Raw genomic sequence first — 27,948 nt, 5'->3', positions numbered from 1 at the left:
TCAGGAAGAGTGGGTAAGTGAAACTATGTTCACTGGGTTCACAGAAAACTAAGTAAAATGCATGAATCTTATGTGTATGTTACAAAATGTGTAATGGATCAGAGGGCAAGAAAACTTACTGCATTAAAAATTAAAAATGTATTTGAAAGACTCAAACAGGATTCAAAATGGTGACCTGTTATAAAGCTCTTTGAGAGGAGGGGGAATGAAGACCACACACCTAGAGATTTCCCCAAAGCAGCATTTATTTACCCACTGAATTCCAAAACATTTAATTTAGAAGTCTGGCATTTCAATAATTACCCATCTTGATTGACATGGGCTAACACACATGGCGCTGTCAGGATACACAAGGACAATAGCCAGAGTTACAAAAAATAAATCCATGATTCTTAAACAATTGCCAAAAAAAGGTTACCAGGTATCAAAACTTTAGATGCATTGCATTGAAAAGAAGGTTTGTGCACATCATAACTTAAAGAGGCAAAAAACAAGGCGCTACTGAAACCTCACGTTAACAGTTTATTATAAAGCTAATGGAAAGGAGCAAGTGTTCTCTTTGTATCAGCTTCCCCTAACGGTTTTCCATTAGCTGAAGAAAGAGGTGGGAGGGGTGAATTCATTTTTGCATGCACAAGATGTACTGCTTATTAACAAAACACTATTAGCTCATTTTAAATGGACCATTTAAATATCATTATAGCCTGTTTTGGCTAATTCTCTTTTCTAAACTTCCCCATTGCTTTTGCCTAGATTTCACAACTATCAACAGGCACAGTAAAATGCCTCATTCAGAATGCGCTCATCTGCACAATTCGAAAAGAAAGCCCCTGTGGGCTCAAAGCAACCATCAGTCCAGCAATGCCCATGAAGATTTATCTGAAACTGCTTCCCAGGGGGCAGGGAGGCAGATCTGAGTAGCTGTGCTGCCAATACAGATAGATTTAGCACTAGATATTTAGTGATTGTGGCAAGGAAGAATCGGTGATGATGGGGGTGGTGGGTGAAGGGCGGGCCAGGGATCCTAAGGCTCTTCAGTTGCCTTCGCCTGCTTCTTCATCCTGCTGGTCGCTTGTCCAGAGGGTGAGGTTGTCTCGCAGCAACTGCATGATGAGCGTGGAGTCCTTATAGGAATCTTCGTTTAGTGTGTCCAGCTCAGCTATGGCATCATCGAAGGCTTGTTTGGCTAAGAGGCAGGCCTGCTCCGGAGCATTCTGGATCTCATAGTAGAACACGGAGAAGTTGAGGGCCAGGCCCAGCCGGATGGGGTGCGTTGGCTGCATGTGCTCTTTGCTGATTTCAAAGGCTTCCTTGTAGGCTGCCTCAGAAGCTTCGACCACACTGTTTTTCTTCTCTCCTGAAGCCACCTCTGCCAAGTAACGATAGTAATCGCCTTTCATTTTCAGGTAAAATACCTTGCTCTCATACTGGAAATCATTGCAGTTCTTGATGAGAAACTTGTCAAGCAGAGCCAGGACATCATTGCACACCGTTTCCAGCTCCTTCTCAATCTTCTCCCGGTAAGCTTTAACCTTCTCCAACTTCTTTTCATTTCCATCAGCCATGGTTTTCTGTTCAATGCTGCTGATGACCCTCCAGGAAGATCGCCTGGCACCAACCACATTCTTGTAGGCCACAGAGAGGAGGTTTCGATCTTCATTGGAGAGAGGTTCATTGAGCTCTGTCACCTGCAAAATGCCAAAGATGAACACTAAGATCCAAGTCTGAAAATTCTAGAACGGAATCTTTCCTTCAACCTAGTCAACAACCCTTCTCTTAGCAAGATTACAGACAAGCCACTACAGAGAAAAACCAATCAGACACAGATAATATCTGAAGGGAAGATTGTAGCCTAACTGAAGATACAAATACTCAAAACTCCAACTTTTAAATGATAAGGGCTTTGAGAAATTAATAATGCAGGCCCTGTAAGATGTTGCCTTCATCTTGGCAAAGGTACGGTGGGGATAAAGATAATCACGGAAAGGTGGTGAGGTGATGGTACATAATGGTGGGTGAAAAACCTCCAAAGGTTCAGCTCTTCTGTAAAAAATACTCTCAACAATATGATTATGCAATTCCTTTATCAAATATTAAAAAATCAGAAACTAGAAGTCTGTTCCAGATTCTACTTCCAGGTTTATACTCTAGAAGGAACCAAGGAAACCTCCCTCAAATATTATTAACAGGTAAGAGTTTTGTAGATGAGATCAAACTCCGCACAGATCTAGTGGGCAGAGTTTCAGCCTATGTGGTTACTCTTGGAATCCCACTGGTACACCCAAGCCTCCCGTAAGCTAAAACGGATACATCAGGGACAGTAAATTGCCCCAGCCCCTGCTGAAAGGAAGTACAGCTACTCAACAGCAAGCTTTACTCTGACCTACCTGACAGGAAACCCTGACTGACCATCAAAGATTAAAGCATCACTTATTTTAACTGGAAATGTTAAATGCCGCAAGTTGTAACTTCCATTACTTAGTTCTCCATGATGCCACCTCCAAGCGAGCCAGCTATGTCATTGGTAGAAAAAACACTGGACTTTGTTGTTGTTCACCCCTAGTACCTGGTTACAGGACCTTATTTGGAAATAGGGCCTTTGCAGATGTAATCAGTTAAGATGAAGTCATACTGCATTAGGGTGGATCCTACATCCATTAACTGGTATCCTTATAAGGAAAAGATTTGTAGACACAGAGAGAACACCTTCTGATGACAGAGGCAGAGATGGGAGTGCTATGTCTACAGGCCAAGGAACACCGAGGATTACCAGGAGCCACCAGAAGCTAGGGCAGAGGGAACAAGGATTCTTCCCTAAAACCTTCAGAGGGGGCACTGCGATGCCAATGCCTTGATCTTGATCTTGGACTTCTAACTTTCCAAATTGTGACAAAACAAATTTCTGTTGTTTTAAGCCACCCAACTTGTGGTACCTTTGGGCACAGCCCTAGGAAACTAATACATAATTGGAATCAGGAAATCTTCGTCTGGGCTGCAGCAAAGACACTAATTTGCTAAATTGGCCCGTATCATCTATACAGTAGGGAGATTCCTTAACTACATGACCTACTGGTAAAGCAAAGCAGTTGGGAAACCATAAAACACTCAAAAAAAAGGTGTTACTATAAATCAAACCAAGTAAGGATAGAGCATCCTCCAGTGACGGGAAAAAGCCACATTCATTGGAGAAAGTTACTGACAGCATACTAAGAACAGACATGCTTAACATGGATTGAAAAGACTGAGCAGTGGATTTGAAAAATTAGCAGTTCAAGAACATAAGCAACAAATGTACTCTTTTTGTGTAAAGTTAGGAAATGTGCCAAGTTCTTAAAAAGTGAAGGAAGAAATTGTCCACCACCACCCAACTCCCTAACAAAGCCCAAGCAATATAAAAATGCCAGCTCCCCTTTCTAATGCATTTTCCTAGCCCCAATTCCCGTTATTTTGCCACAAATCTTTAGTCTGGGATTCTCTCTTCTGCCTATGCTATCAATCCAATCCCACTTCTTTCTTCAGTGTGCTCTTTGCCTACAAGCCAGGTTCCTCAACCCTCCTCACACAGACAAAAGTGGTCTCTCATATCTCTGTGGTCTCTGTGATCTGCAAATCTTCTACTAGTCCACAATCCATGCTCCCTTCAAACCCAGAGGACCTGTAATCCCACTAATTTTCTCCTTCACTGAGTGCCTTTAAACACTCATTTGTTTATTGGAAATATAAAGTGTCCTTGTAGATATTTGTTTGATCAGTTGGTCTTTTAAGGAAGAAGCCTTTATAAATCAAAATTCTATCTCCAATACTCTGACAAGTCTCAGAATGCTTGAATCCTCCAGAGTAACTTTTCTAGGGCAATAGTCAATAAAACAAAACATGAAGCAAGAACAGAATTTGGAGAGCCCCTTATTTTGCATACTAAATCTGAGACCAAATCTGACATTAAAATGCAAATGTAGTACTGACTGGTGTGGTTCAGTGGGTTGGGCATCATCCCTGGAACCAAAGGGTTCCTGGTTGGATTCCCAACCAGGGCACATGCATAGGTTGTGGGCAGGTCCTGGTTAGGGGCATGCGAGGGGCAAACGACTGATGTTTCTCTCTCACAATGTTTCTCTCCCCTCTCTTTCTCCCTCCTCTCCCATCTTTCTAAAAATAAATATTAAATACAAATGCACCCATAAGAAGTCACTATATACTTCACCCTGTGACTAACAAAGCTGTTTGTGTTAGACTGCTACAAAGATACACAAAGGTAACTCCCTAGGGCACATCATTAAAACTAAGTGCCTACCTGAAATATATCTATAATCACATAGGGTATTTATACCAGGGGCACTATCATTACTTTTTTAAAAAAGCAAAAATGAAAACACTAACACAACTAGAATTTAGCCTGAGCTAGCTGTGTGACCTTGAATAAATCACAAACTTTCATTAAAAGTAAAACAAGGTAGCCCTGGCCAGGTGGCTCAGTTGGTTGAGCGTCATCCCATGCACCAAAAGATTGTGGGTTTGATTCCCCGTCAAGGCACATACCTAGGTCAAGGGTTCAATCCCCAGTCAGGGTGCATATGGGAAGCAACCAGTCGATGTTTCTCTCTCTTACATCAATGTGTCTCTATCTATCTCTCCCTCTCCCCACCTCTCTAAGGCAAAAAAAAAAAAAAAAAAAAAAAATTCAATAAACATATCCTTGGGGGAGGATTTTTTTTTAAATGATTTAAAAAATAAAATAAGGTAGGTCAGCACAAATAATCTCCAAGGACTTATTCAGCTCCACTTTTCCTGATCAACAATAAAAGGTACAGTTAAGGCATGAGGTTGATACTATTAACGTAAATGAAATGTATCTGTGGGTTTCAGGAATTCACGTAACATTCCCTTTCTCCATCAGGAATAAACTGCCAAGAAAAGGCTACTGGGCAATAGTTACGACACCCCCACGAGGAAAATAATTTACTAGGAGTATTAGTGTTTATATAACAATCATCTGGTTGCCTGCCAGTCTGAATGAATCACTATCAGCATCAGCTGAGGGTGACTAACTGGTATCACTAAGCAAGCATTGTTCTTAGAACCCCAGCCAGGGCCTAACTGGATACGTTTAAATATAGTATTTTTTTAGCATTCCTGAGTTACAACTCAGTTAACAAAGGAAAACTTATGGAATGAAGATAAGTTTTATTACTTGATCAAGTAAGTAAACTGGGACTTTTCCCAGATTGGAAAATTTTAAGTCAAAAGGAAATTAGATGGCCCATTAAAACAAAACAGACTCATAGCCAGTCTTGACTGGTAATACTTATTGTAAATAACTTTCATTAGTATTAGCCCCAGTTCCCAACACTTCAAATTCCAAAATACTGGAGCCAGGACGTCTAGAGAAAAGTTTGGTCCTACACTAAGAAAAGCAGACACTGGGAGGCAATGTAGCATAACAGAAAGGAAAGCACTGAGTACTATTCCCAAAGACACACACTAAAAACCAACAATATGATCACCTAGAGATTCTATAAAGATGATTTACTGCATCTCTACGATCCTAAGTTTCCAAATGGTTCCTAATTAGGAACATGAAGACAAGACAAAGAATTTTCAAGATAGAAGAGACCTAGACAATGCTTCTCAACCTTCTTTCCGCTCTTAATGAGTTTCAATACACTCTCATTTCCCATCAGCTGCGCATGCAGCCGCTCCATCTGTAGGGGGCTCCCCACCTGAGCCCCTCTGCCCTTTCCTGCTCATCTCCCCACCTCATTCAATCTTATTTACACTCCTCATGAAAACCTTAAGTTGACAGGCCCTTCCCATTTATAAATGCCCTCCTCTCCATTTCCTTTAAGGACTGGATTCCCTGTCAGCCATTCAACCAGTGTCCTTTACACAGGCTTGGGCTACACCAGCTCCCAACCCTGGGACACTTGCTTCGACACTACACAGCATTACTAAAAGTCACGAATAACCTGGTCTACTGTGAGTTCATTTATCTTCCTATGACACTACTGCTTACTCAAAAATCCCTAGGGGCCTCCTCCCACTAACTCACAAGGCAATAAACTATGTGTTTGTGAGTAAAAATAGATCCACTGCCAAAAATAGCATAGGGACTATTTGGGAAAACTTAAAAAGTTCTTATTCTGGGAAACATCCAGCCTCAAAAGTAATACTGAGCAAACAAAAATGCCACCCTTGAATGGCCAGGCCACAGTCAGTTGTCACTTCTCCTGAACGCCACTCCCATCCTTCACAGCCACACCACACCCACAACTACCCCATCTTTTAGTTACTCACACCCTACCAACAAGCTTGCTTTTGCCATTAGACTTTATAACAAAATAAAATTATTTTCACAAACAATTAGGTAAACATAACCATAAAACCTTTAAGCTTCTACAGCAGAATCGTACATGGTTTTTTGGTGGTGGTTTGTTTTTTTTTTAAGTGAGCTAGAGGAAAGAAAGCTTTTTTGGCTGATTCTTTCTCAAGTCAAAGCCCTGAAGGTGAGGATCCTGCCTGGTCCCAAGCTGGCAAATCACCATCAGTCACCACTTGCCTAGGCCTGGAAAGTCCTCACCAGGGCGAGGCTGCAGGACTGTAAGGCCACCAGAGAGGCTCAACTGCAAGATCAGAGCAGATTAATTCACGTAGTTAATATCCACTCCAAGCTTAGTATTAATCCAGCCACTCCTGCCCTGGCTGGTGTGGCTCACTGGATTGAGTGCCAGCCTGCAAACCAAAAGGTCACTGGTTCGATTCCCAGTCAGGGCACACGCCTGGGTTCATTTATCTTCCTATGACACTAGGTCCCCAGGTCCCCAGGTTGGGGTGTGCTGAGAGGCAACAGATGGATGTTTCTCTTCCTCTCCCTCCCTTCCCTCTCTCTAAAAATAAAATCTTTAAAAAAAAAAAAACCAAAAAAACCCCACCCCATTATCACTGAAATTACCTTTGTTGTGTCTTGCTCTTGACATAACTAAACACTTTCATAGGCAGTGCTGGCAAGAGTTAAAAACCACCTCATCTGAATGGCATTACCGCACGCTACTGTCCCTGGAGGCGCCAGAAGCTATGCCAGGTTCTGATCACAGGGAAGCGCCAACACCCACCACCAAAGAGGGGAATGCCATGGCAGCGAGGAGGGGGCAGAAAACAGGCAGCCTCAACTTGGACACTAGCAATTTTACCAACAACCTAAAGGCTGAAATGTTGGGGGTCTACAAGCTTAAAGGCAATATAGACAAACAACTGGTGCCAAGGATATCAGTTTCTTAAAATACCATAAATATAATTTAATATAGTCCTGTACTTAATTCATAGCAGGAACTCAAAGTCCATTACCATTTTGCTTAAGCTAAAATATAAATAAATCCTAATAAAAATTTTTTAAAAAGGAAAAAAACCCTGGTCTTCAAAAGAGTAAGCAAAATCCAGATGTGTGATTTTGCCTTTTATGCTCTGCTGCAACTAAGATGTTAGCAGAGGATTCTATAGATTCAAACCTGTCAAAAAATAACTTACATCTAATAGATGAAGTTATGTGTTCAGTAAGCCCACTCATGTAAAAGACTTGGAATTTCATCACGAATGAAAACATCTGTGTATTAGAAACATTATCCCTTAGCCTCATAGGGCACTATCATACAGTGGTTAATATGAGGGCTGTAAATTTAAGAGTTCAAATCCTGATTTTACGACTTGACCATGTTAAAACTAAACTCTAAATTTCATTTGTAAAATAGAGTTAGTAAGAGTAACCATCCAGAGTGGTTATAAAGATTAAATGAGGATGTACACGTGTAATAACAGCTACTATTTATTGAGTGCCTAATAAGTCAAACCATAAATGAACTTCACAAACTTAATTGTAACATGGAAAACACATTTGGGGTACCCCCTTCGAACCCTATTTCTGGGAAACTGCAGTCTACCCCTAATATAAAATTCTAGACAAAAAGGAGAAAACACATTTTTGGTTTCTTCAATGCAGTGGTGGGTTCCTTAACTGTGGGAGCTCTTCTGGGGATAGTTCAGGAAAGCCAAACCCAGACAGGGGCCACAACTCCCACTTCAGTGCAACAAAGCTGTGAGTTGTTCACCATCTGAAGTGCCTTCTAATTCAGACCATTCCAAGAATCTAGAGCCTTCTTTCTTCTTCAGACAATAAATGACAAAGCAATAATTACATTTTAAATGACCAGTTAGTGGGAAACAGGACCCACTAGCGTCTGCGTATGTGTACTTACTCATTTCAGACTGTCGTGCCAATGTGGCTTTACGGTTTCACACTGACCACAATTTTGGTACACCTCGAAATCATCTTTCATTTTACACTCTGCAACACGGGTTACGTCTCACTCGGGGTCACTCCACCGTGCTCTCTTTTTACACACCACCTGCTCATTTCCCCACTTCCCATAATCTCACAGCTGTTGGAATAAGAGCCCTTTGCCACTGGCTGGGGCAAGTGCCTCTTCCTCTCTGACTCCTGTTTCCTTGAACTGCAGCTTTGTTTCCCGCACTTAAGACTTCTAGAGGTATTCAAGTCCTGCACATGTATTTCTGTCCGTCCTTTGTCAGCGTTGATAAAGGCCTGGGGTTCAATAATCTTTCAGTGTTTCTTCCCATTAGTATACTCTGTGTAAAATACTAGGTATGAGATAAGGAAAGCTTAAAGGTACTCCTTTATTTCACCTCAGAAACATCTCTTGCCTCTTCAAATTATGGAGTGAGGCAGCGAACTGCAGTTCTCAAATGGCGTGAGACAACACCACTGATCCCAATAGGCACGATTTTTCTTACAGCTTACCAACACCATCCTCCAGGTGACGCTGGTATAGCACAGAAAACACCAATTATTACAAGCAGGCAGTGCTATTAGGTGACCATTTAAATTATAAAGGAAAAAGAAAACAAGTTAGAAAAATGAAGGCTGAAAACCAAACTGATAGTAGCACCAACATTACCGGTTTTATACTGCAGAAGACCCAAAGCGGAGGTGTACGTTTCAAGGTCAAAGTGGTAGCATCAGAACACCCCTTCACTCAAGTGTGCTGCCCCATCCTCCTCACAGCGGTCTACTTACCTGCCCTGAAGAAAACCCACATAAACTCAGAGGGTAACTAGAATTCACTCTTTCCAAAAGCTCTTCCTAAGGCTTATGATGATATTAAAATGAAGACTGAGTCTTCTCCATAATATTAAGAATTTAACATATGAACACCAACTAAGTTTTCTCCCACCAACCCCTGCCAAGTCCTTTCCAATAAATACATTTAGATGACCAAAAAAAAAAAAAAAAAAAAAGTTGTTCTTACTTTTTAACAGAAGTTACCTTGAGGAAGTGGTTTATCACAATTCTGAGATGACATGACTAAAGTCTGGATTGAATTTTCGATGCTGGATGGCTTGTCCAAACCATCAATCATTTCAGATACAGCTATCAGATTCCCAACACATGGAGGGATCCATTATTTGGCAAAATGCTACTTTAAAAGCCTCAGAGAAAAACTGGACATAGTAGCTGCAGGAAAACATTTTTAAACCTGCATATGAAGAACTGAAAGCCAATTACTTCTCTCCCCAAGCTATATTTTATTCTGGTTACATCTCTCCATTATTCCCTTTAGGTTGCCTCAGGTTTCCTATAGCTCCGCAACTTACCTTCTAGTCATTTCCCCTTAACCTCAATTCACCTTCTTTCAAGACTCATGTCTTCATTCCCCAAAGGGCTCTTAATAGTCACAGGGTGAGCAAGGCCCTCACTAAAGCGTCCAGAGAGAACTCACCCTGCCTAATCCCAGTACCACTCAGTTACTGGGGAGAAGAGGCTCACTTAAGTATGACTTGCTGTGTGGACAGAACTGGCTCTGTCACAAGGAAATTAAAGCTCAGGACCTCTTTCAAGGAAATGAGTTTTCACAGCCAGTCCTGTTTCTGAAAAACTTCTAAAATTAATATATTTTACTTTTTTTCCTTAAAGAGGGCCCCCAGAATTGCATACACTTCAGGCCCAAATCTAGATCCTAGATATTTGGATGAAAACGTCCTATCTAATCCATGACATCATTCCATGTCACCACTGAATCAACAAATGGGCTGTGGTGGCGGTTTCCAAACACACCTTGTTCAAGTGTAGTAGGGCCACCACAGGAAACGCAACTCTTCATGTATGTTTCTTACCTGGATAATCCTAAATATTGACCTCAACAACATACTTCATGATATTAACATCAAAAGCCTTAAAAGAAACTTTTCAAATGATTCTGAAATGTTATGGTACCTCTGGATTTGCAGTTTCTTCCCCTAAGAAATCCCCTCACAAGGCCAGGGAAAGAACCAATGAGCTATGACCCAGGGAAGTAATTCTCAAACTTAAGCCCATTAAAATTTGCCATGACAACTGGTTAAAGTGCAGATTTCGGGATCCCACCCCCGCCCCCGAGTTTCAGAATCTTTTAAGTCTAAGGTGGAGCCCAAACGGATTCTCCCTGCTCTCAGGTTGTACACGGGATGAACGCTGTAGGTTGGTGGCCGCAGTTGTAGCTCGACCACTGTGTGACCTTGAGGCAGAGAAGTGATGTGCATTTAGAGAAAATGTAAAATAAGGTTAAGAGACAGGGACAGTAACAGATCACCGGAACGCTCAGAAAGGAAGGTGGTGCCTAATCCACGAAATTTGCTAGGGTGTGGCTGGCCCCGACTCCTTCACCGGAAATCAGGCTGCAGATCGATCTGTGAGGGTCTCGGGAAAGCAAAGGCACTGGCTCGTCTCCCTTATAAGTCACACCTCATTTTAATATCCAGGCAGATAGGTGCAGCATCAAACCTGAGAGTGGGGCCCCACGCCCGCCGCCCTCCCGCCCTCGTCCACGCCTAGGCTGCAGGATGGGGGTCCTCGCACACATAACCAGACCCCGGGCGTGGGAAGATGGGACGAGCAGGATTCCGGCGGCAAGGCAAAAGAAACTGATTTACAGACTTAGGTCGTGGCAGCAAAAACCAGGAGAGACAGGGCGCCACTAACTGGGTGATTCTTTATTACGAGTTAGGGTACTGAGGAAGAAAACAAGAGAGGAGTGATCCCCGAGTCTGGAAGAACGCTCTAGAAGGTGGAATGTGTCTGCCTCACGTTTCCTCGGGTACCCCCTCCCCCAATACAGGGCTCCGAGCTAGGATTCGGCGACCCTCGCCCGCCCGCAGGGGGGCACCGACACCCGTCCGTCCCAGCAAGGCTGCATGTGCGACCCCGAGCGGCTCCCTCCCCGGAGACCCCACCCGGGTCCGGCCGCAGGAAATGGCGGGGCGCCCGGCAGGCGCGGGAAGCTACGGGCTACAGGCGGGCGGCCGCGCCCAGCGGGGTCGCCCCGGGCCCAGAAACAGACGCCGCCGGGCCGCCCATCCCTTCCCCACGCGGGGCCCCCCGGCCGGCCGCCCGGGCTCCCGGCGCCCTCACCGCCTTCATGGCGGAGGCCATGTCGTCGTAGCGCTCCGCCTGCTCGGCCAGCCGCGCCCGCTGCAGCAGCTGCTCCCGGTCCCCCATGTCGCTCGTGGCTCGGCCTCGCCTCACGCCCTGCACCGCTCACTCGCCCGCCTGTCCGCTCCCCTGTCGCCGAGGAGGCCGCCGCCGCGCACGCGCACTGGCTCGCCGGCCGGCCGGAGGCTCAGGCTGCAGACAGCGGCGCCGCTCGCGCCCTCTCGCTGGCTCGCCCCGCGCACAGTGGCTCGCGCCGCGGACGCCGCCGAGGGAGGAGTCGCAGCAGCGCCAGGGGGATGGGAGGACTGGAGAACGCCTGCGCAGTGGGAGCGGCCGTGGAGAGCGGCGGGGAGCAACTGGAGTGGGAGGGGGGAAGGGCGGGCCGGCCCTAACGGTCTATTTCAAGGTGACGTCACCTACTATAAATAGCTGCCGCTGTGGCTCCGCCCCAGAGTTGCGCAGGCGCCCTTCGGGTGCTGCATTTTACCACCGCAGAGGTGGAGGTACGAGCAGGCAACGTGGGGTGGGGACTGCGGGTAGAGGAAGGGGTGAGGTGATGGCAACGGAGCCGGGAGCGCTTTGGCGCAGCCCCACCCAGAAAAGCGTTTCTGAATCCAGGTTAGAGGTCTCGCTTGAGAAGGGCCCAGAAAGCAAATAAACCCAATGCTTGGAGAATCCCGGAGGCCGCGTACCCCGAGTGGCGCGTCGAGCCCGCCCTGCCTTCTCGCCGCCCCACGCTGCCCCCACCTCCCGAACGGATGGGCGCCGCTGGGCCACACCCTGCCCTGCCCCACCCTGATAAGTGGCTGGGTTTTTCTGTGCCTTCCCCGAGAGGACGGGCACTCCTACTAGGAGCCAGCCCAGTGCAATGTCTTTTCAGGTATTATCCCATGTAATCCTCACAACCCACCCCGCAGGTGGGCACTACTGGGCTCTCCATTTTTTTTCAAAGCCAGAGCAGTGACTTGCTTCAGGTTACACAGCCTTTACGTGGTGAGACTAGGATCTGAGTTCGAACCCAGGATCAACTTCTTTCTGTAGTAAAGAGAGGGGTGGAAGGCGGCTGGCAGGTCACTAAGCTGTCCCAGTCCTGGCATTCCGTGCTGAGGGTACCTGCCAGGCCCTGGGCTGGGCCAGAGACAAGCTAGGAAAATCCCAATGACTAAAACAGGCCCTAACTTAAGCACGACATGCCAAGGACAGCACAGGACAAGGGGCCTTAGCCTTACAATTTTACTGAGCACCAACTGCATGCTCAGCGCTGAGGGAAGGAGTAGCCACAAAATAAGTAAGATACAGCCCTGCCTCAGAAGCTGAAATCTAAATACACAAGAGCGCAGGTAAGCTGGACCTTGAAGGAGATGACGGGGAAAGTGTTAGGGATTGGGGTCCAGCATGGGCCAAGTCTTGCCAGGAAGGTGAGAAGAGAGGCCTGGCAGTGGGAAATGAGGTTGGGAGAAGCAAGGTAATGGAGTGTGTTAAGTGACAGGCTGAAGATGTGAGGCATTATCCTTAGGTGATGGAGAACCACCAGAGGTGTGAAAATCATTTTTCAGGCCAGGAATCATGCTCTGGGGGAGAAGATGCTTTAGAAGGGAGAAGGGAGCAATTGGAGAGTGGGTCCTCTCTGGATCTTAGTTTTACCATCTGGAAATTGGACTTGAAAGACTGTTAAAAGCACTGTAGAATAGAAAGCTTGGCATGTGAAAGCTGGCAGGGCAGTTAAAAAGCACCACTGTCTGACCTTTTATTCTGCAGAAGAGGAAACTGAGATCTGAGGGGGAAGGGAGGGTGGCCCCAGTTTGCACAGTGAGTGAGCAGAGCTGAGGCCATCATACCAGTCCTCTGCCTCCCGGGTCGTCTTCTCTTTGCTGTGAGGCTAAAAGGAGGACCTCGGTACCCATGAAATAGGATTTGAGTGTGGACTTGGGAGGAGGCCCGCACCCCAGGCTTCACCATGCTTTGAAGAGTCATCTTTGCTAACTACGAATGGAAACAAGGTTAACAAACCAGGCTTATGTTTCTCCTGGTGAATATCTTTAACAAGCATGATAGACAGTAGCTGTCCCCGGGGGTAGGGAAGAATAAGGGGACTAAATGTTATTGGGAAAAAAAATATATAATACAGATTATGTTAAAAAATAAACTGTCTCCCACCAACCTTGCCCTCCATGAGGACAGGGTTGCAGTGAGAGGGAGGAAGGGGGCCAGCACCTGGGGGACCTCCAGTTCCTCCCAACTCCTAGAGGGGTTCGAGCCCTTCTAGCTTTTCTAACCATGCTGGACTGACACTGATTTCAAAACAGTGAAGATTAGGTAGACTCAAACGTTCTAATCAAATTCAGTTCTAACTGATTTTTGACATTCATAAATGTCTAATAGGAGACACTTCAGTTCTCCCACAAAGCTTTCTTTCCTTCTCACCAAACTTCAGTGTCTCCACTTCCTTATCTTCCACCCAACCCTCAGCCCAAAGCATTCTGGTTTGGCCCAGAATCATCCACTGTGGCCACCAGTGGCTCCTGTTGTCAAATCCAAGGTTGCTTCCTAGACCTCACCTTCTTGACCCTTTTAGCTTTCATGACCCTGCACCCTCCTGGTATCCCTTTGCACCTCTGGCCACTCCTCTTCTGTCTCCTGTGCGCACGCGTCTTCTCAGCGCCCCCTAAAATGCTGGGGTTCCTCAGGGCTCTGCCCTAGCCCCTCTTCTCACCCTGCCCTACCCTGGGTGACCTCATCCACGCCCACTCTTCGGGGAAAGGAAACGTCTACCACATTCCCAGCGCTGGGCAAGAAGATTTGCAAGCTAGGTACAGTTTCCATTCCCATTTTACAGACGAGGACACTGGCTCAGAGATGTTCCATGATTTGAATAAAGGTCACACAGCCAGTAATCAGCAGAGTCAGGATTCAGACTCAGGGCTGTCAGACTCCTGAGCCTGATGGCCTTACACTGCCCTGTGGCATTAGCTGAGAGGGGGGTCAAGGTGTGACTCCCTGTTGGGGGTCATTCAGATTGTGAAAAGCGCACACAAGCCTCCCCTCTTGAAGCCTGCACATGGCTAGCAACACCCATATCCTCCTCCCTCAGGAGGGAGCTGCTGATACCCCCATACTTCCCAAACAAAGACCAGGACAACCACCTCAGATAAGCCATCTACTCCGACGGTTCTAAGTGTCATCAGGAAATGTGGCCTTTAAACAACTCCAAAGAGAGCTCCTGAGCCAGGTGTAGGGGCCTGATGATTAAGGTTAAACACAGTGTTTTCACAGAGCTCAGAGCAGGTCCCCAGTGCCAGCGCCAGTCATCAGGGAACAGAGCAGCGCCCCCTGGCTACCTGAGGCTGTGTGTGGTGTGTGTGGGAGGATCGGGGGAGAGTAGGATCTGGACTTGGGTTAGAATCCTGCTCTGCCTGTTGCCAGTGGAGTACCCTTGGGCAAGCCACTTGCAAAGTGAGACTAACCACACCTGTTTCTTAGGGTTGAGGATCAGCAAGAGCGTGTTTGTACTTTGCCTGCTTGGTGCCAGCACAGAGGAGGCCCCGGCCATCACAGCTATATAATCATCCCTTGCTGTGTTCCACCCTGAGCCAGTGGAAATGACAGTTCCTCACGCGGGACTGGATTTCCAAAGCATTGCCAGAACCCACTGCCAGAGCCCAGTGAATGGGTGACCCAGAAAAGGCACATCCTGTTTTTTTCTCTCAGGTACTCTGGGACACTCTGAGCTCCCTGAGAAGTCTGGACACCAAGGGATGTATTACAAAGAAGACCTGGTATTGTTCTGGAAGAGATGGCATTCACACTGTTGGCATAGTTACCATTTTGAGCAGGAGGGGCCACCTACCCACACGCTGGTGTCACCCAGATAAGATTTTAATTTTTTTTTCTCAAATGCAGGTCTCCTACTGCCCAGGTGACCTTGCTGATCCCAAGCCAGTGATAACACCATCAATAGCAGTTTAGTTGATTAATCACTGGCTCTCCGCCTGGCTTGAGTGTAAACACTTTACCCCCATATATTATCTCTCCAAATCCTCATAACTCTTGGATGAAGATGTTATCCCCATGATATGGATGAGGAAAATGAAACCCGGAAGGGTCAAGCGTTTGCTCAGTGGTCAAGGCAGTGACCCCCCAGCCCCCGATTCATGCCCACTTCCTGCCTTGTGCTTTGGTCCCGGTATCCTTCTGCTGATGTTAAATTCCACCCTCTGTGCCTAAGATCAGCCTGAGCGTGCAGACTTCAGGGTCATCCAGAGCCTTCCACCACTCTTCCAAAGGTCTCTTTGGGAGCAGATTGGCTCCCAAGGCAGCTTTTGGCATTAAGAAGCATGGAGATGTCCTGGTGGCTGCAATCTGCAAGCTGGTGGAGCTCAGAGCCCCATTCCCAGCTCCCGCACCCCCCACCTCATACAGAAGAGCTCGGCTCTCGGGGAGAAGATGAAGCTGTGGGATCACAGTTAAAATAAGGGCAAAAAAAATCTTTGCTTCAGTTTTGCAGATGGTCAAGGAGCATGTGTTTCTTAACCAGAATTTTCTGGATCCTTTGGCTGGAACCATCTGGATAATTGCCTCAGGCCCCTGTGTGATTTCCACAGGGTGGGCCTAGGTGGGAGGGGCCATGTAGTCCTGGAAAGCTGGAGGACAGGGCCTGAGAATGCGGTGACTTCCCCTTTCTGAGCCTTGGATTTCTTACCTGTGAAATGGGAGGCTGCACTGGTGGATGGGAGAGTTCTTTCTTTTTGTCCAGCTCTGAAGGTCTAAGGTATTTTAACATTGGCAGTTCACCAAACTCAAGAGATGAACAGGCATGCATCATAGGACCCGTGTTAGGACACGGAGTGGGGGAAGGTAACAAGCATCTACACCACAGCAGGCCTTAGGGCAGCAGTTTGCCAGTGAGTTCCCACTTAGTTAAGGTAAGGCTAGTGTTATTGTTCCAATTTTATAGATGAGGAAACTGAGGCCAAGGGAGGTTAAGCGTCTCGCCCAACTGCAGTACAGAGAGCAGGGGCGGGAAGCAGAATCCAGACCTGCTTCGCCATCGCCATTCTTTCCACTGCTCCCTCTGACCTTCTAAGAGCCTGAGAACATTCTTTTGGTTGTTGAGCTGTGAGCATAACTGTCATCACCTGCTGCTTAAACCCTGGGAAGTTAGGGAGAGGGTCGCTGAGTTTTCACCAAAGTTCCCTGTCAGGCAACTGAGCTAAAAAAAGACATCTTTTTCCTCCCACTGTGTCAGTAGGAGGCGAGCAGATTGCTATAGCCTTCTGCCTTCCAGACAACAGCGGCAGGCTGGCCCCAACTCTGGAAACAAGGGGATCTGGTAGGACCAGAGCCACAGGAGAAGGCTGACTCCAGGGGGCTGGCCTTTGCAAACACTGAGCTGCTGCCAGGGTAATAAGCAGGACTGATTAAGATACAGGCTGCTCCCCCTGGCCCTTCATAACCTGACCTGGCCCCCCTTTCCCAGCTTATCACCTGCCCCTGGACATCCTGCGCACAGCAGGTTTCCAACACTGCCCATGAGTTTCTACCAAAGTAGAAATGTGGAGTGTCCTGATTCCTCCACCCCTCTGTTCCTCTTGCCCAGCTGAAATCTTACCTCCTCTAAGGAACCTTCCTCGTTCTCCATCAAGAAGCACCCTCCCCCTCTGCCCACTCCCACTGTGACTCTGGTATCCACTTTCTGCATTGCGTTCTTTTGGTAGGATTAGTGTTTACTGGCCAGCTACTAGGCATCAAGCACTACACTCTACAATTTAATCTAACATATGCTTTTGCTTGGTCGTCATGCCAACCATCAAGGAGGGATTCTTGTCATACCCATTAAACAGACGGAGGAACTGAAGCCCAGTTACTCAAGATCATACAGCTGGAAGGTGCAGAGTCAGGACTTGAAACCACATCTTTCTGACTATAAAGTCTACACTCTCACTTACATTGCCTGCTTCTTGCTTTCTTAGGAAGTTGGCATTTCCCTTGTAGAGTGTGAACACCAGAGGAAGAGCCTGCGTTTCATTCATCATCTGAGCCTCCGCGGAGTCCCTCTCCATGGATGCTAAGTTGGATCTGATGACACCTTGTGCATACTGCAGAAATGCCACCACTAGAGCCCTCTGTGAGTGGCCAATGTCTTTCAGAAGGGGGAACACTTTAAATGGGCAGACAGCTAACAGTAATTGACAGCTGAGTGGAAGATAAGACAAGGGAGGGAGCAATGGGCAGGAAGGCAAGACTGCAGGAGGCAGGAGGGGGCTGAAAGGAAGAGAAAGACCTTGGGCTGAGTTTGGCCACCATGCAGTTGCTCCACAGATATCAGCTCTTCCACCGTAGCTGGGGGTAGCCTGGGCAAGTTGCTGTACCTCTCTGAGCTTCAGTTTGCTCATCCATAAAATGGGCACATTGCAAAAGTGCCTGCTGTTCCATTTAGACCCCCTGGGCTGCGGCCAGGAGGAATGAATGAGGCTGCGGCTGAGGGAGAGTGTGGGCACTGCCTACAGGGCACTTGTGCTGTTATTTCCCTTGAATAGGGACAGTCGGAGGATCAGCTCAACCTGAAATGCCCTCCCCATGAAATCGCTAGGACCTGAAGGCTTGGGGGCAGCAGGGAACTCACAGAATCACAGACTCATTCTAAGATCTTGGAGACAGCTCAGGCTGTCTTTCTTACTCTGAGAGACAGCACAGCGTGGTGGACCAGTGACCAGTGACCAGCTCTGCCAGTAGCGAGGCCTGACTCCAGATCCAGCTGCCACTTGCTGTGTAGTCTTGTGCATGTCACTTTGCCCCTCTCACACTGGTTCCTCATCTTTAATATGACATCAAAAATTGTTCTTTTGCCATAGCTCTGTTGGGAGGATCAGAGGCCCAGGCAATGGCAGCTGGTGTGAGTATTAAGTATGGGGAACTGAGGCTCAGAAATGGAAAGTAATTCACTCACAGTCACACAGCAGGTTAGCAGCAGAGCTTGGTCTATGCCCAGGCCTCCCAAAGTCAAGGCCTGAGCTGGTCCTTGGACAGCTGCAGCCCTACCTTGAAGAAGGCTGAGACCAGCCTTGGAAATACAGCCAAGGACCTCATATTGGGCTCGCTGGTGAGATCTGTGTCTTGCTGAACTGAGGCAACTGCTCGGGCTGCCTGTGATTGGAGAATGGCAAAAAGTCCAAGTCAGGGTCTGGGGTTGCCTGTCCAGCCTGGGGTCTGATCCACATTATAACCCTGGGCATTTGAGGTCGCTTCTCTGAGCCTCAGTTTCTCTGCTCACCGTAGTGGGGTAAGGATTCTTGGCAGGGCCAAAGACATAGAAAGGCACAGAGCTCCTTTAATACCAGTCCCCACCCCCACCCCCACCTCAGGCTCTCGCTATGCATCAGGCCCTGCGCTGTTGCTAGCCACCACCTCCCCCAGTCCTCCTAGCCGTCCTGTGAGGGAGACCCAATCTGCAGATAAGTGGCTAGGAAGGGGTGGAGCCAGCATCTGAGCTCTGATCCTGTTCCTGGTGCCTGAAACACTTGCCTGCCTCTTTCCATACCTAACTTGAGCTCCTTCTTCAGGTTGCAGCACAGCCCTGCCCACCTTTAGTGGTGCCCCTCAGCCTCGGGCCGGGTGGGCACTGTGCTGGGCTTTATTTTGAGACTGTTTCTCCATCTCCTCCACCAAACAGGGGGACCCATGATGCAGGGATCTTATCGCACACCCAGCCGTATCCCCAGAGCCTAGCACTGTGCTTGGCATTCAGCAGGTGCTCCGTGAATACTTCCCAAATGACTGAGTGCATTGTGTCAGCATCAGGAAGCCAGGGGACTCGGAAGGCGCCAGGGAGATGGGAGGAAAGCTTTAGAAGTCCTGCCACGCCTTCCATTAGCAGTATCTTCTCTGAGTCCTGACAGCCAGTCCCCAGGGATGCCATTTGAGCCAGCTGGATTCCGGTCACTGCTTCACCTTGGAAAGGCAGCCGCGGGCCTCACCCAGCAGCCCGGTAATTGACGTCACCTCAATGCCAGGAGCTACCCTGTTAATATTTAATGCCTCCTTCACTGCGGCAGAGCTGCAGGCTAGAGGGGCTGGAGGGGGCCATGCAGAGTCTCCGTGGGGTCATGAGGAAGGCAGTCTCCCAGCTATAAACCAGAGAGCCCCCAGCAGACGAGCATTACACCACCCAGTTTAGCCACTGGCTTAACTCAGAAAAAGCCAGGGCGGCATGTGCCTGCAGTGGGACAAGGAGACTGCTGACGGAACCCAAGCAATAAATGTATGGGGGATTAGAGGTTCTCTGGGGACATTTCCTGGAAACAGTGGAAAGGCAGAGCCATGGCGCCAGCCAGACCTGGGCTCCATTCCAGGTTTGCACTGTACAGCTTTGTGACCTGGGCAGCAACTGTGCCCCTGAGCCTCAGTTCTCTGATCTGTGAAATGGGCATAATGATACTGTACCTTTCTTGAGGGGTTGTTGTGAGGCTCGGATGTGATAAGCGATGTAGAGAACCCAGCTCAGCACATAGGAGGACCCCAGCGAATGCTGAGTCCCTTCTCCCAAACCAGACATGGACCCTGAGGTTGGAGAAAGACGATGCAGGGGTGCTACACCTATTTATTGGCCAGAATAATGGCAGGGGGAAGAAGGAATGAGGGGGCACAGGGAGGGTGACCTTGAAGCCAAACATCTTGAGTTTGGACTTGTCATCATGGTGGGGCCACCCCTAGAGGAGATGTCAGAAGAGGATGATGGACAGAGAGCCCGTGAGGCAGGAACAGAACAGCTCTTACGGACCATCAGAATCCGACTCCTTTATTCAGCAGATGGGGCTGCTGAGGGCTCAGAAGGGAGCAGAGCAGCCCGGAAGTTCACACAGCAGCACTGGGGTCCGACCAGGTCTGCAGTCGCCTGTATGAGACCGCATCAGCGGAGGGGTTTATCCAAGCCTGCCCACTGTGTCGGGGAAGAAAGCGACATGTAAGATGCCCCCAATCCCTGGTGGAGACCTCCGCTTCTCTGGCCTGGACAGAGCAGCACCCTCATCTTTCACTGCTTCCTGTCTCTCTCTAGTAGGTTTCCCACACATTCTGGGAGCTTCCCAAAAGAAAATCTGACCATGTCATTTCCTGCTTAAAACCCTTCTGTGGTCCCACACTTAACCGCTGCCAGAGAAAACACAGGAGGCCCAGTTAAAACTGCATGTCAGATAAACAACGAATAATTTTTTAGTATAAAAATGTTCCAAATATTTCATGCACATAATTATACTAAAAATATTTTCGTTATTTGCAATTCAAAGTTAACAAGACAACCTGTATTTATTTGCTAAATCTGGAAATCCTATGCAAACCGCCTTCAGGAAAAAGGTCAGAGACTTTCATCAGTCTATAAGGCCATTTGGACCCCAGGTTCAACCTTCCCCTCTCTTCCATGTGAACTCTGGTTCAGGCACAACTCTGCCTTTACTTGAAAACCCCAAGTTCTGCCTGCCCTCTAGCCTTTGCAGGTACTGTTCCTTCCACTGGGGCACCCTCGGTACCTCCTGTTCCTCCCGCTGCCCCACAGCACTTGTCCTGACTCATCCTTCAGGCCTCTAAAGTGTTACTGTTTCCTCCTGGAAGCGTTCCTGGCTTTCCAGGCCGGGGTGCTGCCTCCTCTGGATTCCCATGATGCCTTGGACAGGTCCTGGCCCCTTAATAGGGGTTCAGCAGACATTTGTTGCATTGATTTACTAAATTTTACAGCCCCCTGCGCTTGCCCTATCAACAGTTTCCCCTCCTTCAGCCAAAATCCTATGTGCCCTGCAAGGTCTTATTGGAATCCCACCTCCTTCAGGCCTTCCTGGGGCCCGCAATCCTTTTAGCTCAGTCACCGTCCTGCTCAGTGAGCAATCTTTTCTGCTCCTAAACTCAGCAAATTAGCCCCCCTCAGACTCTCCTGTTACCTGCAGTGCTCAGCACTGTGCCTTCCTTCAGATGGTGGTCCACAAATGCTGGTGAGCTTGGGGGATGCTAAACCGAGCTCCTGTGTTTGATTCCCCGCTCACTCAGTGGCCAATAAGCAAAACCCTAACCCTGCCCTGAAGCGAAGCTTCCTGCATCCTATATGTCTATAAGGGAGGCAGGGAGGTATCCTTAGTGCCCACTTGACAGAAGCGGAAACCGAGGTCTCTGGACCCCATTCTACCTCAGGGCCTTTGCACCTCCTGTTCCCTCTGCCTAGAATACTCTTCTCAAAGATCTTCCCATGAATGATGTGCCAGATTAAAGATGACCACAGATACTTTGCCATGCCCTCTATCCGTCAAGAGGTGGTGTCTCTTTCCCCACCCGTTGAATCCGGACTGATCCTGTGACTTCCTTTGACAGCAGAATGTGACAGAAGTGACCTTTTATGAGTTCAGAAGCCAATGCCCCCCGAGGCCTAGCAGCTTCTGCCTTCATTGTCCTGGAATGCTGCCACCCGCAAAGCGCTGCACCGGGCGGCTGTCCTAGCTGACTGGGGGATGAGGGACCTGTGACTGGGAGCCGACCATCTACTAGAGGCAAGAGTGAGGCCTTCTCGGGCCTTCTGGTCCGGCTGGCCCTCAGGCTGCATGCAACCATGTGTATGACCAGAGAAACAGGAGGAGGACCCTCCCAGGCTGACCACGGACTTGTGAAAAATAAAAAATAGTTGTTGTAAGCCACTAAGTTTGGGGGCTTATTACACAGTTTTGGTTTGCTATGTGGCCACAGGTAACTGATACAACTGCCTCCTCCTCATTCAGGTGTCTGCTCAGGTGTTACCTCCTCAGAGACCTTTCCTGACCACCCTGGCTAACACAGCACACCCCCAGCCCCACGGCCAGCCACTCTACCCTACTATCCTGTCACCCTGTGCAAGGCATTTATCCCTGTCTGACATCATGCTTTATTCACCTGCGGACTTATTGTCCATTTCCTCCATTAGGTAGCAGTTTCCACGAGGGCAGGGGTCATAATGGTTTGTTCCCTGCCCTCTCCCTAGTGCCTGTGTGATGTCGGTCACAGGGAAGACGCTGCAAAGTGCTGGCAGGGGTGAAATGGTGTGCCTTCCCCTTGCTGGTGTGGCACTTTCGGAAGCGGAGTGACAGGTGGGAGATCCCACCTTGCCGCATCGTGCAGAACTCGTGCCCTTTGGAGGGGAGGCCTGGCCAGGTGGCTGCGCTGTGTTTCAGGGGCAAGAGCTTCAGGGAGCCCGAGTTGAGCAGGAAGAAAAGGAAACTGCCAAAATGTTTATAATCCGCAGGGGCTCAGATTCAGAGCAAGGAGGTCGCTGGGTTTTTTCTCCTCCACAGCTACTGCCAATTGGCAGCAGCGCAGCCACGCCCTCCTGAAGAATCTCAAAGCTGAGAAACTAGGCAGGGTTGGGGATCCTGAGCCACTCCTCAGGGCCAAGGATTCCTAAGACACAGAGTAGATCCTTTGATCCTGCATTTTTCCATTGTTAAAAAAAAAAAAAGGTCTAGCCATAGCCTCGAGGGAGGTTAAAATGCATAGCCAAGAGCAAAAGAGTCTGCTCTCCGCCTCTTTGAGCTACCGTTCCACACTCTATGGGAGCAGAGAGCGCACCCCTCTGCTCAAGACAGCCTGCTTTCAAGTCAGGCAAGTCTTGTGTTGGGATTCTGGCTGCACCGCCAACTACCTGTGTGACCTAGACCTGCTGCCGAACCTTCCTGAACACCAGTTTCTGTATCAATAAATGGAAGGCAATGAAGACCTAACTCTAAGGTTATGATGAGGACTCATGCTCAGCACGGTTTCAAGCACATGGTTAAACTGATTCTAGTCAAGCTTATGAGCATTTGTTTACCTGTCAGTGTATGAGGGGGGTGGGTGGAGAGCAATGTTGTCCGTGAAACAGAAACCCTTCCTGGGGACTGGAGTCGTATTTAGGAGTTGCCAGGCAGGGGCTAGGGTTATGGGGGAAAACCCTTGGTCCACATCAGAATGCCTGATTTTACTTGGCATTGTTCTCTAAACAGATGAGAGGACTCCTCGGAGCGGCCCCCGAGCCCTCCTGGAAGCCCCTGGTATATGGAAAAAGTCAATGGTCTGGAGTTAGAGCCCCGACAAGGATTTTGGAGGCTGGGGTTGGCAGTCCAGCTCTGGCACCACTATGCTGTGTGACATGGAACAAACTGCTTGACCTCTCTGGACCCTGCTGTCCTTATCTATAAAATGAGTCATTCATCCCTGACTTGCCAAACCCATGGGGTCGTTGGGAGGGTCAGATAATGATTCAGATGACAGAGAGCTTGGAAACCATTTGCTGCTCGATGAATAAAAGGGGAATCTCTACCAAAACGGAACATAATCAATTGGAAATCTCTATCTTCTGCTCAGTTTTGTTGTGGACCTAAAATTGCTCTAAAAAAATAAAGTCTATTTACAAAAGAAAAAGAAGAAAAAGACCACTAGCAAGACCCTCTAAAGCCCTAAGTCAGGCAATCTAATATGGGTTCAAATGCTGACTCGCAACTTATGTGACTTTGGGCAAATAAATTAATCTCTGCCAGAGGTTTGTTTTTTCTTCTGCAGAGGCAGGAACCCCGGGGGGAAGAGAAAGCCTGGGAAGATGCTGCTAGATGTAAGGTAGATGAGATGAGGAGCCCACCAGCCTGGGCAACCAAGGAGGAGGGTGCCCCACCTGACTGTGAGAGGAGGTGGGGGCTACCTGTTCCTCTTTGCATCCCCCTCCCCTCCCTGCCTCTCAGCTCCACCCCAGGTAGATGGTGATTCAACTCATTCTGCAGAGACTGGTCCCTCTGCCCCTGTTGCCATGGCGCTGCAGCACAGGCTGGCCAATCAGGAAGGAGATGGGTATCTGAGCCTCTGTTGCTAAAGCTGAAGCAGGATGCCTGGCCAATGAGAAGGGCAGCAGAGTGGAGCCACCATGGAAACCTCAGCCCCGAGGTTCCAACTAGGTTTTTGTTGTTTGCTGGGGGTAGGCTAGATTTTCTGCATTCCTTTTCTTGCAGAGAGCATCTTGCAGCCCAGGGAGGATATTCAGGTGTCACAGCAGGGGTGCATGAAAAGAGGCATCTTTAAAGAATCTGAAAGGACCCAGCTTCACAGGGCACAGCTTCAGATGTCCCCTTCATCATTCTTCTCCCCAGGCAATCAACATCACCTATGTCTCTGATCTCGGTCCACCCTCACAACTCTGCCCGGCCCCACCCAGCCTAAGAAATTGCTCTCAGCTACAGAAATATCCCCACCCTCAAGGAAAAGGAACATGGAGCTCACCCCCAAGGGGTGCTCTTCCACCCTTTAGCTTTGTGGCTTTGGGCAAACTGCTCTACCTCTTGTGCTACATGGAGGGTCGTGCTGGAGGGCAGAGATAAGGGTCAGACACATGTGGTGCCACTCTCTGTAAAATTCAAAGATGGAGCAAATGGGCCCTGTGATTCCCTTCAGGTCTCACAGTCTAGACTTAATGCTGCCTTAACCCTCAGCCTCTGGATAAAGTGGATCGACAAGGAATACATTTCCAAGGGGGAACCCTGTCATTACTGCCAATGGACACAAATAAGACTCAGGTTGTTTTGTGCCCTTGAAATGCCAGACCAGCAGGGCCATCCATTTGAGAGCTCAGGCCTGGAGAGGCGACACTGCCCCTTCAAGGTCACACAGCTACACAGCTGCAGAACCAGGGCTGGAAGCCCCCGCTCCCAGGCCCACGCCCTCAGCCGGCAACCCGCCACCTTCTTCCTGAGCCTTCTCACCCCCGGGCTTGCCCGCTCTCTCAATGCCCCTCATTTTGCAAACACGGGCATAATCACAACTGCAAGGGAAAGTATGTCCCACCCCTCCCCAGCTCTCCCCTGGCTTTCACTCTGTTGCCTGGCAACAGTTCTGTCTCGAAACCTAGGCGTCATCCTAGACAACTCCCTCGTCCTCATCCTTCCCACCGAACCCCTTGTCCAGTCTTCTCCATTTTATCTCCTAAATGGCTCTTAAGCCATCCGCGCCGCCCCTCCCCCACCACTTCCCCAGTCCGAGGTTCCATCGTGGATTTCCGGGACAACCACACTGGCTTCTCGAAGGCTTCCTGCTTTTACACTTGTTCATCCCATCCCCCGCTTCCATTTATTTTTTTATAACCACAGCAAGACAATCTTTTAAAAATACAAATCAGGTCATGTCACCTGACACTTGCTTAGAACCTTGAAGGATAAAAATCAGAAACAAAGTTTATCACAATTTACATTCAATATTATTTTGTATTGGTTTCAGGTGCACAGCACAGTGGTCAGACGACCATATACTTTGCCAAGTGCTCCGCTGATATTTCCAGCACCCACCTGGCACCATGCACAGTTATTACAGTGTGATCGACTCTATTCCCTATGCCGTGCTTTACATCCCCGTAACTTCTCTAACTACCAATTTGTGCTTCTGGATCCCTTCATCTTTTTCACCCGGCCCCTCAACCCCTTGCTCCTGCGACAACCGTCAGTCTGTTCTCAGCATCTATGAGTCTGTTAAACGTCAGAGGCCTTACCCAGCTCAGCAGGCCCTGCATTGTCGTGCTGACACCCTCATCTTCATCTTGCCCTTGGCTGCGCTCTTCCCTCTCTGACTGGAACTCTCTTCCTTCCCCGTCAATCCTTCCATTTACTCCTACTTACCCTTCAGCGCTCAGTGCAATGGTCCCTTTCTTGGGGAGACTTTCCTGACCTCCCTAAATAGGGTCAAATCACCCTGTGTCAAGCTCTCCTGGCACTGTATGTCCCCTGTTATCTGTAGCACTTATTAGAGTTGCAGTTTTACACTTAGTCATGTAATTATTTGATTAGTATCAGTAAACCTGCCCCATTTGACATAAGCTTTGTAAGGGCGGTTACTTTGTCTTGTTCTCTGCCTGAAACATATGAATGGATGGATGGATGATGCGTGGATGGAGGGATGAACGGATGGATGGATGTGTGTACGTATGTGTGTAGGTATTGTTGGCTGACAGATGGGTATATGGATGCTCTCATGTTTCCCAGCTTACTTGAATCTAATCATATCTCTCTGTTCTATGGCTAGCCAGTCTTCCGTCTGCTTATTCAACATACACCAAGCATCTCTGATGTGACAGGAGTGTGCCCACAGTGCTGTGGGAGCCCAAGGAAAGATTGCCACACCCTTGAAACTTAGGTAATAATAATAGCTACTCCTAGTTAACACTTACTATAGTTGACCCTTGAACAACACGGGAGTTGGGGGTGCTGACCTCCTGGACAGATGAAAATCCATGTTTTACAACGGTCAGCCCTTCACATATGCGAATTCCCAGCCTGAGTTGACGCTTGAACAATATGGGTTTGAACTGGGGGGCTCAAACGAACTGTGGTCAATTGAAAAAAAATCCTTGTCTAAGTGGGCCCGCATAGTCCACGCCCCAGTTGTCCAAGGGTCAACTGTACTATGTGCCAGAGACCACTGTAGGCTCGTTCCTTGGGAATCTCCCCACTCCTTTTTAGGTGTCACCTCCTCCAAGAATTCTTCCCCAGTCAGCCCACGCCTCGTCTCCCCTCCTCAGAAATGTCCAAGCACGTAAGTCTAGCCACTGTTGTTGGTCTTTGCTCATAAATTGCGCATGTTATTCTTTCTCTGTGAGTCTCTCACTCTCCACCGGCCTGTGAGGAAGTTCCCGGGACAGAGCTCAAGTCTCACAGAAGGCCTACCAGTGAGCTGGGCGTTGTACACACACCCTCCCTTTTAACCTCATAGGACCCCCAGGGAGATGTGAGGACCCCCATTTTAAATAGAAGAAAACTGATATGTCCAATATCACACAGAGAGTAAGTGGTGAGGCTCATACTGAAACCAGGTTGAGCCTAAGAGCAAAATCCTTAATTGGTACCTCAGGCCCCAGCAGTTCATCCAACAGCCCTGGACGTAGCTGTACCACCTGTACCTGAGCGCTGCGGGGGGTGTGGGGAGCCAGTCCATTGTTGAATACATGCCTGTCAGAAACTTTATTCCAAAACAATTGAAATGTGCCTGTCAGAAACTGCCACCCAGTGACCCCAATTCTGTCCCCTGGGTGCAACCAGAACAAGCATGTCCCCTCTTCCACATGGCGGCCTGTCAATAATTCACAGCCAGCTCTCATGTCTCCCTATGTGTTATTCGTCCAGGGAGGGCTGCAGAGCCGGGAGAGCACAAACCTCAACTAGAAAACCCGAGTTCTCCTCCTGGCTCAGCAGCTCCCCACGAGCCAGTAAATTTCAAAAGAAAATAAGTAGGTGATTTGACAAACAAGGACATAAGAAAAAAAACCAAACTCTTAAAAACCTATCACCACCCCCCATCCCCCTTGTTTCATAAAAGCGAGAGCATCCTGACACACGCAAAGTAGGGCAGACAATCTGAGAATTAATTGAGCTTTGTGAGTACTCCCTCCATTGTCCCGGTTTCTCTCATTCTGCTGTGTCCTGACGCAGACTGTGGGGCACCGGCCCAGGTCTATCGCCTGT

The 27,948-nt window shown here is 48.4% G+C and overlaps 1 protein-coding gene across 1 annotated transcript; it reads right to left on the bottom strand.

Annotated features, from left to right (window-relative positions):
• Nucleotides 1-212: 212 nt before the first annotated feature.
• YWHAH (tyrosine 3-monooxygenase/tryptophan 5-monooxygenase activation protein eta) lies at nt 213-11,734 on the bottom strand. The gene is made up of 2 exons (XM_054594425.1): nt 11,453-11,734; nt 213-1,688 (listed from the first exon to the last, which is right to left on the bottom strand). Exons 1-2 carry the CDS (start codon nt 11,537-11,539, stop codon nt 1,035-1,037), a joined length of 741 nt encoding a protein of 246 aa, XP_054450400.1. The 5' UTR covers nt 11,540-11,734; the 3' UTR covers nt 213-1,034.
• Between the last annotated feature and the right edge of the window lie 16,214 nt (nt 11,735-27,948).

The sequence above is a fragment of the Pteronotus mesoamericanus genome, unplaced genomic scaffold (assembly GCF_021234165.1).
Source record: "Pteronotus mesoamericanus isolate MK-2021 breed Mesoamerican mustached bat unplaced genomic scaffold, CSHL_Meso_final scaffold_507, whole genome shotgun sequence".
Taxonomy (NCBI): domain Eukaryota; kingdom Metazoa; phylum Chordata; class Mammalia; order Chiroptera; family Mormoopidae; genus Pteronotus; species Pteronotus mesoamericanus.
The sequence above is the reverse complement of the archived record's forward strand: the minus strand, read 5'-3'. Positions and strand labels throughout refer to the sequence as shown.

Bases quoted from the DNA above. Each gene is read 5' to 3' on its own strand.
- YWHAH (XM_054594425.1), bottom strand. From the start codon at position 11,539: ATGGGGGACCGGGAGCAGCTGCTGCAGCGGGCGCGGCTGGCCGAGCAG. The intron at 1,689-11,452 runs GTGAGGGCGCCG...GGCATTTTGCAG, and splicing joins TGGCCTCCGCCATGAAGGCG to GTGACAGAGCTCAATGAACC.